Source organism: Brassica oleracea, chromosome C4, assembly GCF_000695525.1.
Source record: "Brassica oleracea var. oleracea cultivar TO1000 chromosome C4, BOL, whole genome shotgun sequence".
Lineage (NCBI taxonomy): Eukaryota > Viridiplantae > Streptophyta > Magnoliopsida > Brassicales > Brassicaceae > Brassica > Brassica oleracea.
This window is the reverse complement of record NC_027751.1, coordinates 46,793,311-46,810,906: the sequence shown is the minus strand read 5'-3', so window position 1 is coordinate 46,810,906 and position 17,596 is coordinate 46,793,311. Positions and strand designations below refer to the sequence as shown.

The following is a 17,596-nucleotide window of genomic DNA, read 5'->3' as shown; positions in this document are numbered from 1 at the left end:
ATTGTTAGTTTGGTTCCTATCAGGATTTACTCTTTTCTCTACTCCGAATCTTACTAGGATTAGTCAAACCACAACATAGTTCTATAATCTTCTAATGTTTTTTATTTCAGGCTTTCCTATTTTGATTTTTTTTTCTTTTCTTTTCGAAATTGGGGTAACAAAATCGTGGCTATCCAAAATAAAATTAACAATGTGTTTAGACCAAGTGTAGGAAAATATTCAAGCTAAAAGGAAATCTATAAAATTCAGTGACAAAAGAATCATTGCTATGTATTACTGGTCGCAACCTTTAAAAGTGGGGGTATTGAAAGAGAACTACAAATTGCATAGCCTTGATTCAATTCATGCCATTTGATTCATATTATAGCTATAATTTTTCATAGCTAGAGGCAAGTGAAATTAGTGGATCGCGTAATTACATATATGGTGTCACAAGTAGAAAAGAGTTTCTAATATATAATTTAGAACAGAACAATCATTGCTCCCTAGTGAACAAGCGGATAGAGAAGATGAATACCAAAACAAAACAAGACAGAAATAGTCCTCCGATAAGTCAAAAAGGCTAAAAAAACACAAAACCATTGGAAAGACAAGTGCTCTCTTATATATTAAGATCCTATGATGCTTAAAATAAGAGCTTAAGAGCTAGCCTACTTTATAAAGTCTTTAAAACTATTTCACAATCTTCACGTCCTCTACATGGTTCAGGAAAGTGTCAACTCTATAACTCCCCTCTAACCTTTCCAGTCCTTGGATTTCAACGCGTCTTATAGTTCCCCTCTTCAAATTGTAGTAGTATACATAGAAAGGCTTGCGGAATAAAGATGTGGGACACAAAACAATTTCATTTGCACCAGTCACTCCTACAACGAATAAGTTCTGACCTCCACTTATATTCTTCCACAGAGGAGGTAATATGTAAATATGCTTGGACCATTCATGTTTTTCGGAGTCATGTAGAACCCACATCTCAAAACTTCTAGTAGTATCGAAAATATAATGGGAGGGAGATTGCGAGATGACTGAAGCCAATTTATCACGAATTAGCTCTCTAGTTTTATAGAATTAAGTACTGGTAGTAGCTAGATGATATCTTTGTATCTGACACATGCATGCGTAGCAACTTACCGCATGTAATGATCTTATCAGACCATCCAGCTGGCTCTCCTGATGGTCACAGCTCTCTTCCTGGCCATGTCCAAGTTATTAATGTACCTAAGGACTATGACGTTCCCAGCGTAGCAGAGTGCAACGATCTTGTGGTCACTTCTCTCTCTGACTCACTTGAAACGCACAACAGCATATGTTTTAGGAAAAGGGAAACAACAAGAGTAGCAAGTGTTTAGCACAAGGCAAACGATCTCACTCTGCTTAAACATTCTAAGAAGAATTCACATGCTAATATGAAGAAATCTTATATTTCTCCAATGGTTATGTCTGCTTATATTCTAAGGACTAAGAACCTGAAAATACAGATGAATGACACAACCATCTTATCAAAGTATAGAACTCTAATGAGAACATATGTTATGGCTCTTTAACTGATCCAAAACGCATAAATTTATGTTATATTAAATATATCTACATCAAATTAAATTTTACAATGCGTTCAAAAAAAAAAAATAATAAATAAATTCTACAATTATAGCCTATTCGTCCACAACTTTTTGGTTCAAATCGGTTGTGTTATTTTAGGTATCTGGTAATTCATTCAAGAGAGAAAAATTTCAAAACAAGCTTATCAACAAGAAATAAATCAACCTTATTGCTTGAAAACCACACAAGTTTTTTTTTTGGTCATCAACAAAACATATTCATACTGACTCTGATTCTGTAAACCAAATCGAGAGCTCTGTGAACGGCAAAAGACGGTTGTTTCCTGACACTACGTGCTAGATTATCCGCCATTGAATTATGTGTTCGTGGTACATGAATGATCTCTGAGCTGAGAAAACTTTCTTTCAGTGCCTTGATATCTTCCAAATAATTTACAAAAGCCGACCTTTTTTCTGGTTCCGAAACCATCTTTACCAATTGAGAACAGTCCGTTGTAAACGTGACCTGAAACTGACGCAAATTCTTCATACACTCCATTGCCCAAAGTAACGCTTCCACCTCCGCACGAAGAGTTCTTTCCCCCATCAAACCATCAAAACCTTCTAGAATACTATACTCAACCTTGTCCTGAAAAAATGTCATTCTCATTCCAAGAACCATCTGTAAAACACCATCGCCTTGGAATTGACGATAAGTTTTTAATCTTGCCATGTCGTGTAGTCCTTTGTGTGTTCAACACCTATGTCTCAACCAAAATTGTTGACTATATTTCCGCTAATTTAAGCGTTTCCCTGGGATCAATATCTAGATTAATGAAAAACTTTATTATAATTCTTTCTTTTCCAAATGTACCATAGTATCCATGCAAACTGATGATCATCCATCCGCGGAAAAACTCTCTAAAAGAGATGATCCATATTTGTGAAGAGAGAACTAGTTGAAAAAATAGTTGGATTTGATGGTATCTTTGATAGCGCTCAAACCTGAAGTGCAGGATGACATTCAAAAAACACATGGTTTATCGATTCCTCCGAAGCTCCACATCTGGCGCAACATATATCCCCTTGTATCCATCTAGCTCGCAGATTTTTCTTAACTGATATACACCTGGATACCAATTGCTGTAAAAAAAATGCTTTACCTTCGGTGGGTACCGTACTTTCCAGCATAACGCTTTCAATATATCAATTGTGGGTACAAACACCAATGGTGGTTTTTCCCATTTTACTGTCTGGGCACACCTGTTCTACTTGATATTCTGATTTGACCGTATATTTCTCATTTTTTTGTGAAATGTCATCCATCTCTATCTACCATCTGAGTCCTACTCAGTGGTATGTTTTCTATGATTTTCACATCCTGGAGATCCACCAGTTCCCGAATTGCATGTGAGTTCCAAGTTCGTGAAGCTGGATCAATGAGAGAGTCCACTATAAGGTCTGGGTAAATGTTATGTTGATTTTTATTTGCTAGTCTCGGACGAGTGGTTGTGAGCCATGGATCGTTCCATACAGATATAGATGATCATGTTCCAACCCTTTTGATTAGTCATTTGCTAACTAGAGATGTAACATATACAATACTCTACCAGCCATATGACGGATAATATGATCTAATCGGTTCCAGGGGTTAGGCATTCCTGAAGTACCATCATTTGAAAACTCATGAAAATAAAGTATGTGACATCTCTATCAGACGCCATAACTGCTTACCAAACATCACCGTGTTAAAATCAATGATGTCTTTGAATACCAAACCTCTTTCATCCTTATTTATACATAACATGTCCCATGATTTCTAATGCATACCTTTTGTGCTTCTCTCTAGGCTCTACAAGAATTTTGCTACCGCACTCGGGCAAAAGATAGCAAGACATCACATGATTTGGTAGGGCCGTAACTACTGATTTAATGATCACTTTTTTTTTCCTTTATTGAAAAACTTAAAGGTCACCCATCTATATTATTAAAAGAAAAGTACCCACTAACAGCACTACACAGACTGAGACTATCTAAGGGGAAACTCATATGATAATTGGCAACTATAGAAGATGGGTTCTCATCAGGATTTTGCGGCTTAGGTGTAGAGAAGTAGAACATTACATCATTCTTATCTTGTTTTCGACAAGCAAACAAGACCTATGGCCGAGCCAAAGAACTGGCCAAGAACGAGTCCGTGAAGTCTGGATGGACACGTATAGAGGCCAAGAGCTCTGATACACAACGACATCTGGCTATAGAGTTCAGAGGCAACCTCAACAATATCTCGATGATGAGATCTATAGGGATCGGCAATGAGTATCTTGAGTGGCGTCGAAGGATTGTTTGAGGGTTCTCCGAGACGTCGTTGTACCGTGGTGATTTCATAGCTAAACCCTAGATAGTTTCGAAGTCGGTTTACGTTTCATCTTCTTCTTCTTATAAATAAAACAATTATGGCGAAATTGCAGAAAGACCCATATTCCAACTATGTAATATTAGAAAGTACAACAATAAACAGTTTTAACCCGGCAGAAAAGCAAATTACCAAACCAGATTTCTACAAAAACAAAATGTTAAACCGGCATAAAACAAATAACCAAACCAAATTTCTTGGTTAAACGAGATCCAACATTTTTATATAACAAAGTCAACGCCTTTTTTACTTCTTTTCACTCGCGCTTTTATTTTCTCTCGTCTCTCTTCTCTCTTCTCTCTTTCTTGATTTTCTTGGAGAAAAAGCTATCGATTCCATCTCTCTCTCTACTTCTAAACATGGAAGGAGACACATCAGAGACTCCATGGGGTAAAGTACCAAGAAGAGAGAGAAGCATGCTAAAAAGGAAGGCGAGAGTTCACGACGACGGCCAAGGCAACGTTGCGGAGGAGACGACGGAAACGACGACGACACCTGAATGGGTTGTGAAGCTGATGAAGAAATATGAAGGCTATGATGCAAATCAGATTATGGAGGTGAAAGAACTCAAAGCTACTGATCTAGACACCAATCAAGGTCGACTCTCACTCCCTAAACATGTCGATAGAATCTTCTTGAGCATTGGCGAACTAGGAACCCTAGCTACAGCTCCCAAGAAAGGCGTGAGCTCTCTCTTTATTGATACTAACGGAGAAGAGTATGATCTTGAGTTGAGAGACTGGGCAAATGGATTGGTGTTAACCAAGGGATGGGATAACGTGATTAAGAAGGACGTGTTTGAGATTGGTGAAAAATACCCTCTTTGGTGTTTCCGCTCAAGAAACGATAAGCTTTGTTTCACTCTGGTTAAACCTGACGAAGAAGTCCTTCCCAATAATGATGCGGTAAGTCTTGTACATGAAAGAAAGCTAGCGTTTGTGTTTCCTATGGTGTTACTGATTTGTCTAACGTACGTTCTCTTGTGTTTAATGATATGCAGAAGCTAAGTGATACAGAGGAAGAAGAAGTTGCAAGCAAAAACGAGGCTGAATCTTCTTCATTCAGTAAGTCAAAAGTCATCAATTCTCAGCCATTATTTCTTGCTGTATTATATGTATTGAAACAACATCATGAATTAGCTCTCTAGTTTTACAGAATTAAGTTGGTAGTAGCTAGATATCTTTGTATCTGACACATGCATGCATGCGTAGCAACTTACCACATGTAATGATCTTATCAGACCATCCAGCTGATGGTCACAGCTCTCTTCCTGGCCATGGCCAAGTTATGAATGCATCTAAGGACTGTGACGTTCCCAGCGGAGCAGAGTGCAGCGATCTTGCTGTCAACGAACCAGAGTCCGAAAGCTTTCAAGACGTCCTTCCCAACGTCGACAACAAAGATGCGGTACGTCTTCTACATGAATTAAGAAAGCTAGCGTTTGTGTTTCTTTTCTTTTGTTCCTATGGGTGTCCTGATTTGTCTAACGTACGCCTCTTGTGTTTAATGATATGCAGAAGCTAAGTGATACAGAAGACCAAGTTGCAAACAAAAATGATACTGAATCTTCTTTCTTTGGTAAGTCACATTTGCAGTATCCTTTGTGCATTATATATGTATTGAAACATCACGAACTAGCTTCTCTAGTTATATAACGATTTACAGAATTAAGTTGGTAGTAGCTAGATTTATCTTTGTATCTGACACATCCAATATGCGTAGCAACTTAAGACATGTAATAATGATCTTTTATCAGGCCATGACCATCCACCTGAGTCTCCCGCTGGTGTCAGCTCTCTTCCTGGCGAAGATATGGATTTATCTTATCTGGACGGTGATGGCTATCTTCCCACCGAAGCAGAAGTCGACAGCTTTCATCTCTTTCCGTGACGATTCTGCCTGATTCTGATATGATTTTGTCAAGATCAGTACGTGATACTTTGATTGCTGATAGGTTTAGCAGCTGTTGCTTCCTTCTTTATTTTGGTGTGAGAGTGAACATATTACCACGCAAAATGTAAAGTTCTTTTTCTTTTGGTTATGTTTGTGTAGACATTTTCTTAGACTCTGTGGATTCTACAAGATATGTTAAGAGTTGCAGATGCCATGTTCATATATACACTAATGTTTTAGTAATCGATAATGTAAGCCAGCCAGATTACTTGCTCTACAAGATATTGTGATGCATCGTATAAAATATCTTAACAAAGAAACAATTGTCTCTGCTTCAATTCAAGTGGTCACTTCTCTATATAGGATACACCGGTCGTAACAACAAGAGGTGGCAAGTGTTTAGCACAAGGGCAAACGATCTCACTCTGCTTAAACATTCCAAGAAGAAGGGATACTATCCAATGCCGTTCACATGCTAATATGAAGAAATGTTTGCAACATTTCTCCAATGGTTATGTCTGCTTATATTCTAAGGACTGAGAACCTTAACAAACAGATGAATGAAACAACCATCTTATCAAAGTATATAACTTTTAACTTTTAACTGGTTCAAAACGCATACATATATGTTATATTAAATATATCTACATCAAATTAAATTCTACAATGTGTTTAAAGAATAAAATAAATAAATAAATAAATTCTACAATTATAGCCTATTCGTCCACAATTTTTTGGTTCAAATCGTTTGTGTTATTTTAGGTATCAGGTAGTTTATGTAAATTCATTCAAGAACAGATAAAATTTCAAAACAAGCTCATCAACAAGAAATAAATCAACCTTATTGTGTAAAAACCACACAAGTTTTTGAAATTTGTCATCAACAAACAGATTCATACTAATTTTGTAGATAAAATCGGATGCTCACATCCATGTGAACAACAAAAGACGGTTGTTTCCTGACACTACGTGCTAGACTATCCGTTTTGAATTCTGCATTGGTACATGAATGATCTCTGAGCTGAGGAAACTTTCTTTCAGTGCGTTGATATCTTCCAAATATTTACAAAAGCCGGCCATTCTTCTGGTTCCGAAACCATCTTCACCAATTGAGAACAATCTGTTGCAAACGTGACCTCAAACTGACGCAAATTCCTCATACACTCCATTGCCCAAAGTAATGTTTCCACCTCCGCATGAATAGTTCTTGTCCCAATCAAACCATCAAAACCTTCTAGAGTACTATACCAACCTGAAAAAATGTCATTCTCCTTCCAAGAACCATCCGTAAAACACCATCGCCCTGGAATTGACAATAAGTTTGTAACCTCGCCATGTCGTGTAGTCCATTGTGTGTTCAACACATGTGCCTCAGCCCAAACTGTTGACTATGTTTCCGCTAATTTAAGCATTTCCTTGGGATTGATATCTAGGCTAATGAAAACTTTATTATTCCTTCTTTTCCAAATGTACTATAGTATCCATGCAAACTGATGATCATCCATATGCGGAAGAACTTTCCAAAAGAGATAATCTATATTTGTGAAGAGAGAACTAGTTGGAAAAATAGTTGGCTTTGATGATATCTTTGATAGCGCTCAAACCTGAAGTGATGAAAGACATTCAAAAACAACATGGTTTATCGATTCCTCCGAAGCTCTGCATCTGGAGCAACATATATCCCTTTGTATCCCTTTCGCTCGCAGATTTTTTTTAAACTGATATACACCCTGATACCAATTGCCATAAAAATGCTTTATCTTCGGTGGACACCGTACATTACAGCAGAACGCTTTTAATATATCAACTGTGGGTCCAAACACCACTGGTGGTCTTTCGTTGTCTGGTAAACCCGCTCTACTTGGTATTCTGATTTGACCGTATATTTCCCATTTTTGTGAAATATTATCCATCTCTATCTACCGTCTGAGTCCTACTTAGTGGTATGTTTTCTATGATTTTCACATCATGGGGATCCACCAGTACCCGAATTTCCTGCGAATTCCAAGTTCGCGAAGCTTGATCAATGAGAGAGTCCACTGTAAGGTCTAGGTAAATGTTATGTTAATTTTTATTTACTGGTCTCGGGCGAGTGGTTGGGAGCCATGGATCATTCCATACATATATGATCCTCATCCCACCCTTTTGATTAGTCATTTGCTAACCAGAGATCTAACAGATACAATACTCCGCCAGCCATATGACGGAGAATATGATCTAATCGGTTCCAAGGGTGATGCATTCCTGAAGTACCGTCCTTTGAAAACTAATGAAAATAAAGTATGTGACATCTCTATTAGACGCCATAACTGGTTACCAAACATCACCGTGTTAAAATCAGTGATGTTTTTGAACCCCAAACCTATTTCATCGTTATTTATACATGTCTCATGATTTCCAATGCATATCTTTTGTGCTTTTTAAGTTTGGTAAAGTCGTAACTACTGATTTAATGATCACTTCCTTTCTTCCTTTAATGAAAAACTTAAAAGGTCTAACCATTAACCCTATTATTTAAGCAATTCTGAACCAAAATAAGAAAAAAACTTGTATTTTGAATCTTCCAAAATTCTTTGGTAGTCCAAGATAGGATCATGTTTCTTCTAAATTTTGTATTCCAAAAATATATCGTAAACTCCTGCCGGCCAGATTCCTCAATCTCTATTATTAAAACAGAAACATTGCGTTGGACCTCACATTTATTTTTTTTAAATTAAATGCATCTTTCTACTTTATAGTTAAACCTACATTAAATCACTAATAATACTTTCTTTATACTACTATCCATGTTTCCAAACAACATTATAATTATTTTAGTGTCCAAACAATATAAAATATTAGAATTCATATTTTTAATATTATTAAAAAATTTCTTTCAAATGATTTAGATAGATTAAATAATTAAAAAAAATCAAATAATTTATAAAACAACGAAACTAAATAGAACCTATTTTTACAGGTTTAAATACTACAAAAACATTTCAATCAATAATAAATTAATTAAATTAACATATTATTTTATTTATAATTACTAAATAATGGTTATATCATTGATTTAATTAACATAACATCTATATTATTAAAGCAGAAATATTGCGTTGGACCTCACATTTATTTTGTAAGTTTTTAAATTAAATGCATCTTTCTATTTTACAGTTAAACCTACATTAAATCACTAATAATATTTTCTTTATACTACTATCAATGTTTCCAAACAATATACTTATTTCTTTATACTACTATCCATGTTTCCAAACAACATTATAATTAATTTTGTGTCCAAACAATATAAAATATTAGAATTCATATTTTTAATATTATTAAAAAATTTCTTTCAAATGATTTAGATAGATTAAATAATTAAAAAATTCAAATAATTTATAAAACAACGAAAATAAATAGAACTTATTTTTACAGGTTTAAATACTACAAAAACATTTCAATCAATAATAAATTAATTAAATTAACATATTATTTTATTTATAATTACTAAATAATGGTTATATCATTGATTTAATTAACATAACATCTATATTATTAAAGCAGAAATATTGCGTTGGACCTCACATTTATTTTGTAAGTTTTTAAATTAAATGCATCTTTCTATTTTACAGTTAAACCTACATTAAATCACTAATAATACTTTCTTTATACTACTATCAATGTTTCCAAACAATATACTTATTTCTTTATACTACTATCCATGTTTCCAAACAACATTATAATTAATTTTGTGTCCAATCAAATTGGATTATATATTGGTCATCCATCAGTTCAATCGGTTAGTCTCGGGTTTTAGTGATTTTTTAAATATGAATATTTTTACAAATCTAAATCGAATTGTCGGATCAGCGGATTAACCGGTTAGACCGCGGGTTTGGGTCGAATTCAAAAGTATTGATTTAAATGCAATAATATTATAAATACACAAAATTCTTACAAATTAACAAAATATTTGTTAAGTTATTAGTGAAATTATCGTCATAAAATAATCCGCGCTCGCTAAGCACGGATCAAGATATAGTTTTTATTTTAAAACAGAAAAAAAGGAAGAAAAAAAAAAAATCCATAATTGCCGGATAAACAAACCCCTTCTTACTTCTGGCCTAAGCCCTGGTACGTGTGTGATCAGGAACGACGAGAGCTGCTCTGACCGGAGTGTTTAGATTCTCTTACCAGAGGAGAGAGAGCCAAACATAGTTTACCTCTTCCATATCGGAACGACCATATCACAGTGACGTCATCCACCTCAAACTAGTTACTGTCAATCACATTGTTCCAACCACCAACCACTACGTAGTTCCAATTTTCACCCATCTTCCACCTCCTTAATTCAACCTCATGCCTTTTTAACAGAGGATCCACCAAGACCACACTCACGCCTTTTTTGCTGCCTTCTTTACGAGTACTTTTCACCGGATCTGGCGCCGGTTCGTGTAGGATTGTTTTCTCCTCGTCCGTCAAAAAATCCGAACTAAGCAGTTGGTTTATAGGCATTGAGAGACGTGATTGGACTTTGCTGAGATCGCTCGCGTGCAGTTTCTTCTTTATGATCAGTTTTGGATCGTGTGCGTTCTTTTCTTTCATCATCACCTTCATAAGCCACTTGGGTGGTGGTGTCGAAGAAGATTTCTCCGTGCCACTGGCGCTCTCTTTTTCTTCTAATACCTTTTTCGAAAGTTCTGCCATCATATCCAGCTTCCAAAACTTATTATCATCAGATTTCACCATTGGGATGGATTCTTTTGAAGACATGTAAGTAACGGAGCAAAGAAGCTAGCAGGGAACCGCGAGTTGTAGACAGCGTTAGATAGAAAGATTAGGTTTCTTTACACGCAAGCAACCGAGGTAAAATAAAGAGAGATCTAGAGAGAGGGAGCCAATGTAATCTTCTTAAATAACATATTGTTAGTTTGGTTCCTAACAGGATTTGCTCTTTCTCTACTCCTAATCTTACTAGGATTAGTCAAACCACAGCATAATTCTATAATCTTTTAATTTTAATTTTGGCTTTCCTATTTTGATTTTTTTCTTTTCTTTTCGAAATCGGGGTGATATCTTGCATATTTACATTGTTTTATCCATTCACCCATGTGCATCTTGATCATATAGACTAGGATTTAGCCATGTTTAGGTTGCATTTTGCATACATGAGTCTTTATTAGGTATTGGAGTACCACATGAAGTTCTTGGAGGCATTTGGGTGCATTTGGAGCTCAAAAAAAGTGTTTAAAGCGATCAACGGACGAGCAGCGCACCAGAGCGACCTCACCGGAGCGACGCTGTGAAGTCGCTGTGACACACATCCCGTAGCGATCCAGCCAGAGCGACATGGAGAGGTCGCTCGCGTTTTTATCGTGAGACACCCCTCTCAGAGCGACTTGCCAGAGCGACGCTCCGAGGTCGCTCGCGTTTCCATGGCGAGACGTCACAAAACGAAGCCCGGAGCGACCTCTCAGAGCGACCCACTGAGGTCGCTCCCAAAGTCCGGAGTGACTTGTTGGAGCGACACACCAAGGTCGCTCGCGTCCTCTCGTCCGGAGACACCAAAGTCGAGCATCCTGGAGCGACCCCTCAGAGCGACCTACCAAGGTCGCTCCCAGCCAGAGCGACCAGCTCAAGTCGCTCGTGTTTTGATGGGGCGAGACACGAAGAAACGCGTCGGGAGCGACCTCCTGGAGCGACTATGCTAGGTCGCTCCGCGTGTTTTGCTTGGACAATTTTTATGTTATTTCAGGGGCCTTTTGGTCATTTGTTTTGTTGTTTTACATTGCCTAAACCTAAGTTAAGTACTTGGAAAGCCATGGGAGGCAGGAGAATATATTTTCTGGAGAACAACTAGTAAAACTTCTTTTGATTCAGATTTCATTGCTCTCATATTGTGTTCTTGTTGATTTCTTATCTATTTCTCTACATGATTAATCTGAAATCCAATATGGGTTTAAGAGGAATCATGGAGATTAGTGAGTAATCACCTTTTGAATTCATGGGTTAGGGAGATTAAGGGTGATTAGGTTAGTTCTAGGATGTTTTAGTGTAGATCATTCTTGTTCCTTGCTAGTAGAGTATTCCTAATGCATCTTCTGAGTTGGCCACTCAAAAGTTGATCAATAGGCATTTCCCACCCGAAAGGTGTTTGATGAAATGCCTGAGACAACTCTCCTAGGCTTTTAGTATACTTTGCCAAAGACATTTGTTGTTAAAGATGCTAAGATAGCTAATAGACTTGTTAGTAATGATTGCTTTCATATTATTCAACCAAAGACATTTGATGTTTGAGATATGTTAGCAAATGAGCATTTATCTAGACATAGAGCTTGCTTAGAATTGTGTCTAGGCTTAAGGTTGATAGTTTGATTGATCATTTGCCATCCTTAGTTCGATACTTGATCACCCAAGGTCTAATCCCTATGCCCATGAGTTTTCTTTTCCCTTAGTCAAGAAAGTATCATTTTGTTATTGCTTTCTAGTATTAGTAGTAGTTTAAAACCCATCTAAATCATTGGTTGCACTTAGATTAAGTGAGTACTTGCATTCTCAGTGATTTGATATCCCTCAGAACTGGTTCGACAATCTTTTATACTACAACATTTGTCTTAGGAGCCTTGAAAACTCCTAACATCACGGGGTAACAAAATCGTGGCTAGCCAAAATAAAATTAACAATGTGTTTATACCAACTACCAAGTGTAGGAAAATATCCAAAGCTAAAAGAAAATATATAGAATTCAGTGACAAAAAAATCATTGCTATGTATTACTGGTCGCAACCTTCAAAAGTGGGTATTGAAAGAGAACTACTTATTACATAGCCTTGATTCTGTCCATGCCATTTGATTCATATTATAGCTATAATTTTTCATAGCTAGAGGCAAGTGAAATTCGTGGATCACGTAGTTACATATATGGTGTCACAAGTAGAAAAGAGTTTCTAATATATAATTTAGAACAGAACAATCATCGCTCCCTAGTGAACAAGAGGATAGAGAAGATGAATACCAAAACAAGACAAGACAGAAATAGTCTTAAATTGAGAGCTTAAGAGCTAGCCTCCTTTATAAAGTTTTTAAAACTATTTCACAATCTTCACGTCCTCTACATGGTTCAGGAAAGTGTCAACTCTATAAATTAACTTTATTAGGTAAAAACCACAAATTTTACTTCAAAACAGAAAAAGGAAGAAGAATAACACAAAATCCATAATTGCCGGATAAACAAATCCTCTCTTACTTGTGGCTTAAGCACTGGTGTGTGATCAGGAACGACGAGAGCTGCTCTGACCGGAGTGTTTAGATTCTCTTACCAGAGGAGAGAGAGCCAAACATAGTTTACCTCCTCCATATCGGAACGACCATATCACAGTGACGTCATCCACCTCAAACTTGTTCCTGTCAATCACATTGTTCCAACCACCAACCACTACATAGCTCCAACATGCACCAATCTTCCACCTCCTTATCTCAACCTCATGCCTTTTTGACAGAGGATCCACCAGGACCACACTCACGCCTTTTTTGCTGCCTTCTTTACGAGTACTTTTCACCGGATCTGGCGCCGGTTCGTGTAGGATTGTTTTCTCCTCGTCCGTCAAAAAATCCGAACTAAGCAGTTGGTTTATAGGCATTGAGAGACGTGATTGGACTTTGCTGAGATCGCTCGCGTGCAGTCTCTTCTCTATGATCAGTTTTGGATCGTGTGCGTTCTTTTCTTTCATCATCACCTCCATAAGCCACTTGGGTGGTGGTGTCGAAGAAGATTTCTCCGTGCCACTGGCTCTCTCTTTTTCTTCTAACACCTTTTTCGAAAGTTCTGCCAACATATCCAGCTTCCAAAACTTATTATCATCAGATTTCACCATTGGGATGGATTCTTTTGAAGACATGTAAGTAAGGGAAAAAAGATTAGGTTTCTTTATACGCAAGGAGCCGATGTGGTCTTCTTATATAACATATTGTTAGTTTGGTTCCTATCAGGATTTACTCTTTTCTCTACTCCGAATCTTACTAGGATTAGTCAAACCACAACATAATTCTATAATCTTCTAATTTTTTTACTTCAGGCTTTCCTATTTTGATTTTTTCTTTTCTTTTCGAAATTGGGGTAACAAAATCGTGGCTAGCCTAATATATAATTTAGTGGATCACGTAATTACACATATGGTGTCACAAGTAGAAAAGAGTTTCTAATATATAATTTAGAACAGAACAATCATTGCTCCCTAGTGAACAAGAGGATAGAGAAGATGAATACCAAAACAAAACAAGACAGAAATAGTCCTCCGATAAGTGAGACAAGGGCTCTCTTATATAACACAAAACCATGGGAAAGACAAGGGCTCTCTTATAACACAAAACCATGGGAAAGACAAGGGCTCTCTTATATATCCTATGATGCTTAAATTGAGAGCTTAAGAGCCAGCCTCCTTTATAAAGTTTTTAAAACTATTTCACAATCTTCACGTCCTCTACATGGTTCAGGAAAGTGTCAACTCTATAACTCCCCTCTAACCTTTCCAGTCCTTGGATTTCAACTCATCTTATAGTTCCCCTCTTCAAATTGTAGTAGTAAACATAGAAAGGCTCGCGAAATAAAGATTTGGGACACAAAACAATTTCATCTGCACCAGTCACACCTACAAAGTATAAGTTCTGACCTCCACTTATATGCTTCCACAGAGGAGGTAATATGTAAATATGCTTGGACCATTCATGTTTTTCAGAGTCTTGTAGAACCCACATTTCAAAACTTCTAGTAGTATCGAAAATATAATGGGAGGGCGATTGCGAGATGACTGAAGCCAATTTACCATTGTAGTTTACTAGAGCTGCTGCAGGATGCACTACTCTTTTCATGACTTTAACAAAGTTGTACTTCTCAGACCTAACATCAAAGCAAACTATAATATCTTGACCGTTGGAAGATCTGTTGGCCTGAGCTTTGAAATACAAAACACCATTAATGCATATATTATGTGGCCCCGGAGAACCATATTGGGGAATGCTACATTCAATCCTTCTCCATGCCAGTTTATCAGTTCCTCCTAATAATGTCAGAACTTGATGGTCTTCAGCTTTTGTATGTCCCCAAGTCATTGCCAATACCTTGTGTTGTTTCTCAATCGGATCATACCCTAAAAAGCATCTTATCCAAATACGCTTCCTTGACTCCATTTTGGGTAAAGTAAAGGATTGACCCGTGCTTGGGTTACATATCATCCACACAGGCCTTGGTGTTTTACTTCCCTTTATAATCCGAAGATCTTCAATACAAACAAAACCACTAACAGCACTACACAGACTGAGACTATCAAAGGGGAAACTCATATGATAATTGGCAACTATAGAAGATGAGTTCTCATCAGGATTTTGAGGCTGAGGTGTAGAGAAGTAGAACATTACATCATTTTTATTTTGTTTTCGGCACGCGAACAAGACCTGTGGCCGAGCCAAAGAACTGGCCAAGAACGAGTCCGTGAAATCTGGACGGACAACTATAGAGGCCAAGAGCTTTGATACACAACGACATCTGGCTATAGACTTCAGAGACAACCTCAACAATATCTCGATGATGAGATCTATAGGGATCGGCAAAGAATATCGTGAGTGGCGTCGAAGGATTGTTTGACGGTCTTCCGAGACGTTGTGTCGTGATGGTTTCATGGCTGGGACACTTGCATTAAACCCTAGATAGTTTCCAAGTCGGTTGGAACATTACGTTTAATTCATCTCCATTCTTATAAATTAAAAAGTGGAAAAAAGGGAGAAATTGCACAAAAAAAACCATCACCAACTAAGGAAATTGTTAAAAAGGCCCATACTAATATTAAAAAGTACAACAATAACAATTTTACGTCCTAACTCCTAACCAAAAAACAAAAGATACGCTTTGTGTCGTTTTGGTAGATAAAGCGACACACATGTCATCATATTTGTTAGCTTAGTACATGCAGCTCCATCGTAAGGAGCTAACAACGAGCGGGTGAGCCCATTGACTATCTCTACTCATAAGCAGTTAGTCAGGGCCGGCTTAACATAACCGGAGGTCCCTGGGCAAAAAAAAGTTTGGAGCCCATAACTAGTCGGTTTTGAAAATATTATGTTTCTTTAACTTTTCAACTCAAACATAATATCAAACAAGAATTTATATTTGATTTCTTAGTTAGAAAATTCTGTAATATTATGTTTATATACTATCCATATCTAAGCCAAGCATGCTAAAACAAAAAAAAAGAATTAAAGGCCCTTAACATAACATGATTTGTAGCGGACCCAGGGGAGGTAGTACTGACCGTCCTCCCTCATAAGCCGGCCCTGCAGTTAGTGTGCATGAAGAAACCTCAGCAACCATATCATTAATTTAAGACAACATGTCTAGGGTTGATATGGATCATAAATCTCAATGACATCAGTCAAAGAAGACCCGGGTTTAGATCTGATTTGCTTTACATAGAGCTACCATAAATCCCAATCCACGTATTCACCTACCGCCTTTTCTATGGAGAAATCATTCATCAAAACAAAGTCATCTTCCAAGAAAGTCCTGGACTTGCGTGTCATGATAAGCTTCTTAGGTGTTTTTGCCTCTCTGCCTCCTATCTCCACTCTCTTCAACAGGTACCACCTTTGAAGATGTTTTACTAGATTTCATCAAAGCAAAGTCATTTTGAGTTTAGGGTTTATACCTTCAAAAGTGGGTATCGAAAGAAAACTACTACTTATTATATAGCCTTGATTTAATTCATGGCGGTTTGATTCATATTATAGCTATAATTTTTCATAGCTAGAGGCAAGTGAAATCAAATTAGTGGATCACGTAATTACATATATGGTTTTAGTGAAGCTGGTCGTCACAGTTCTTCAGCGGGACAGTCTTGGGTGTTTGGTAAATCCAACGGTGAGATCTTCTCTTCTTGAGCTGAAATTTGGCAGAGGTATTGTCGACTTGTTTATCTTGGATTTGTACGGTTGGATTAGTTTCTGGAAGCCGGAATCTTTGTGAGCTGAGGTCGTTTGGTTGCTGCCGGTTTTGAAGCTTTGTGTTGCTCTCTTGTTGTTGTTGTTTGTGGAAGCAGAAGAAGAATGATGGCTTTCTTTGCGTGCTAAACACTTAGTGACCAAACTTCTTTTCTTATTAAGGTAAACATAAATTTTTAATTTAATTTCTGAGTTTTTTAGTCTCTTGATTGTCTGCTTAACGATGAAAAAATTGTTTTCTCCTAATCAATTTCTCAGTATAATAAAGACTCTATACATTGAGTCATCACACTTTCAATTTCATTAAACAAATTATGACTTTTATGCAATCTGGTGATTGTGAAGCAAAAAGAATCTGAAACGTTTATGACAAGAAAATTGAAGTTGAAGTTTCTGGATGTGTCAGATTCTGATGGATCTACTGCTCCAACTTATATTTGATGGTATTATTTGCAATGGATCATCATAAAAAAATACTTTTTGTGATTTACTGACTGCTTCATTGGAAGTTTTTTGCTTTTTATCTTGTTTTGTGTTTTCAACTCAAAGAATGCTATGGATAAGAGTCTTAGCTTGTGTGATGTTAAATTCTGATCTTATAAGTGTTTGGAATGTGAATATATTTTCACATCTTCAAAGGTTCTTTTTGAGAGCAGGAAGGATGAGGTTCAAGAAACGAACCAAAGTAGAAGTGTTGACCAAATCATCTGTTCCATCTGGTGCTTGGCGATCTGCTGAGATACTATCAGGAAATGGGCATTATTACACTGTCATGTATGAT

At 36.9% G+C, this 17,596-nt stretch overlaps 3 protein-coding genes and 1 pseudogene across 3 annotated transcripts; 1 reads left to right on the top strand and 3 right to left on the bottom strand.

Moving 5' to 3' along the window:
* Positions 1–4,310: 4,310 nt before the first annotated feature.
* On the top strand, positions 4,311–4,958 carry LOC106339058 (B3 domain-containing protein At2g31420-like). Its single transcript, XM_013777887.1, has one exon. It carries the CDS (start codon positions 4,311–4,313, stop codon positions 4,956–4,958), a length of 648 nt encoding a protein of 215 aa, XP_013633341.1.
* A 5,014-nt stretch (positions 4,959–9,972) lies between these two features.
* Positions 9,973–10,599, bottom strand: LOC106339273 (annotated as a pseudogene).
* A 2,498-nt stretch (positions 10,600–13,097) lies between these two features.
* On the bottom strand, positions 13,098–13,724 carry LOC106339270 (B3 domain-containing protein At2g31420-like). Its single transcript, XM_013778059.1, has one exon. It carries the CDS (start codon positions 13,722–13,724, stop codon positions 13,098–13,100), a length of 627 nt encoding a protein of 208 aa, XP_013633513.1.
* Positions 13,725–14,373: 649 nt separating this feature from the next.
* Positions 14,374–15,501, bottom strand: LOC106339266 (F-box protein DOR-like). Its single transcript, XM_013778054.1, has 2 exons — positions 15,241–15,501; positions 14,374–15,084 (listed from the first exon to the last, which is right to left on the bottom strand). Exons 1-2 carry the CDS (start codon positions 15,499–15,501, stop codon positions 14,374–14,376), a joined length of 972 nt encoding a protein of 323 aa, XP_013633508.1.
* Between the last annotated feature and the right edge of the window lie 2,095 nt (positions 15,502–17,596).

Excerpts from the sequence above, each read along its gene's own strand:
- LOC106339058 (XM_013777887.1), top strand. The coding sequence starts at position 4,311 with ATGGAAGGAGACACATCAGAGACTCCATGGGGTAAAGTACCAAGAAGA.
- LOC106339270 (XM_013778059.1), bottom strand. The coding sequence starts at position 13,724 with ATGTCTTCAAAAGAATCCATCCCAATGGTGAAATCTGATGATAATAAG.
- LOC106339266 (XM_013778054.1), bottom strand. The coding sequence starts at position 15,501 with ATGAAACCATCACGACACAACGTCTCGGAAGACCGTCAAACAATCCTT. Across the intron at positions 15,085-15,240 it reads GAAAACAAAATAAAAATGAT|GGAAGTAAAACACCAAGGCC; the intron begins GTAATGTTCTAC and ends CGGATTATAAAG.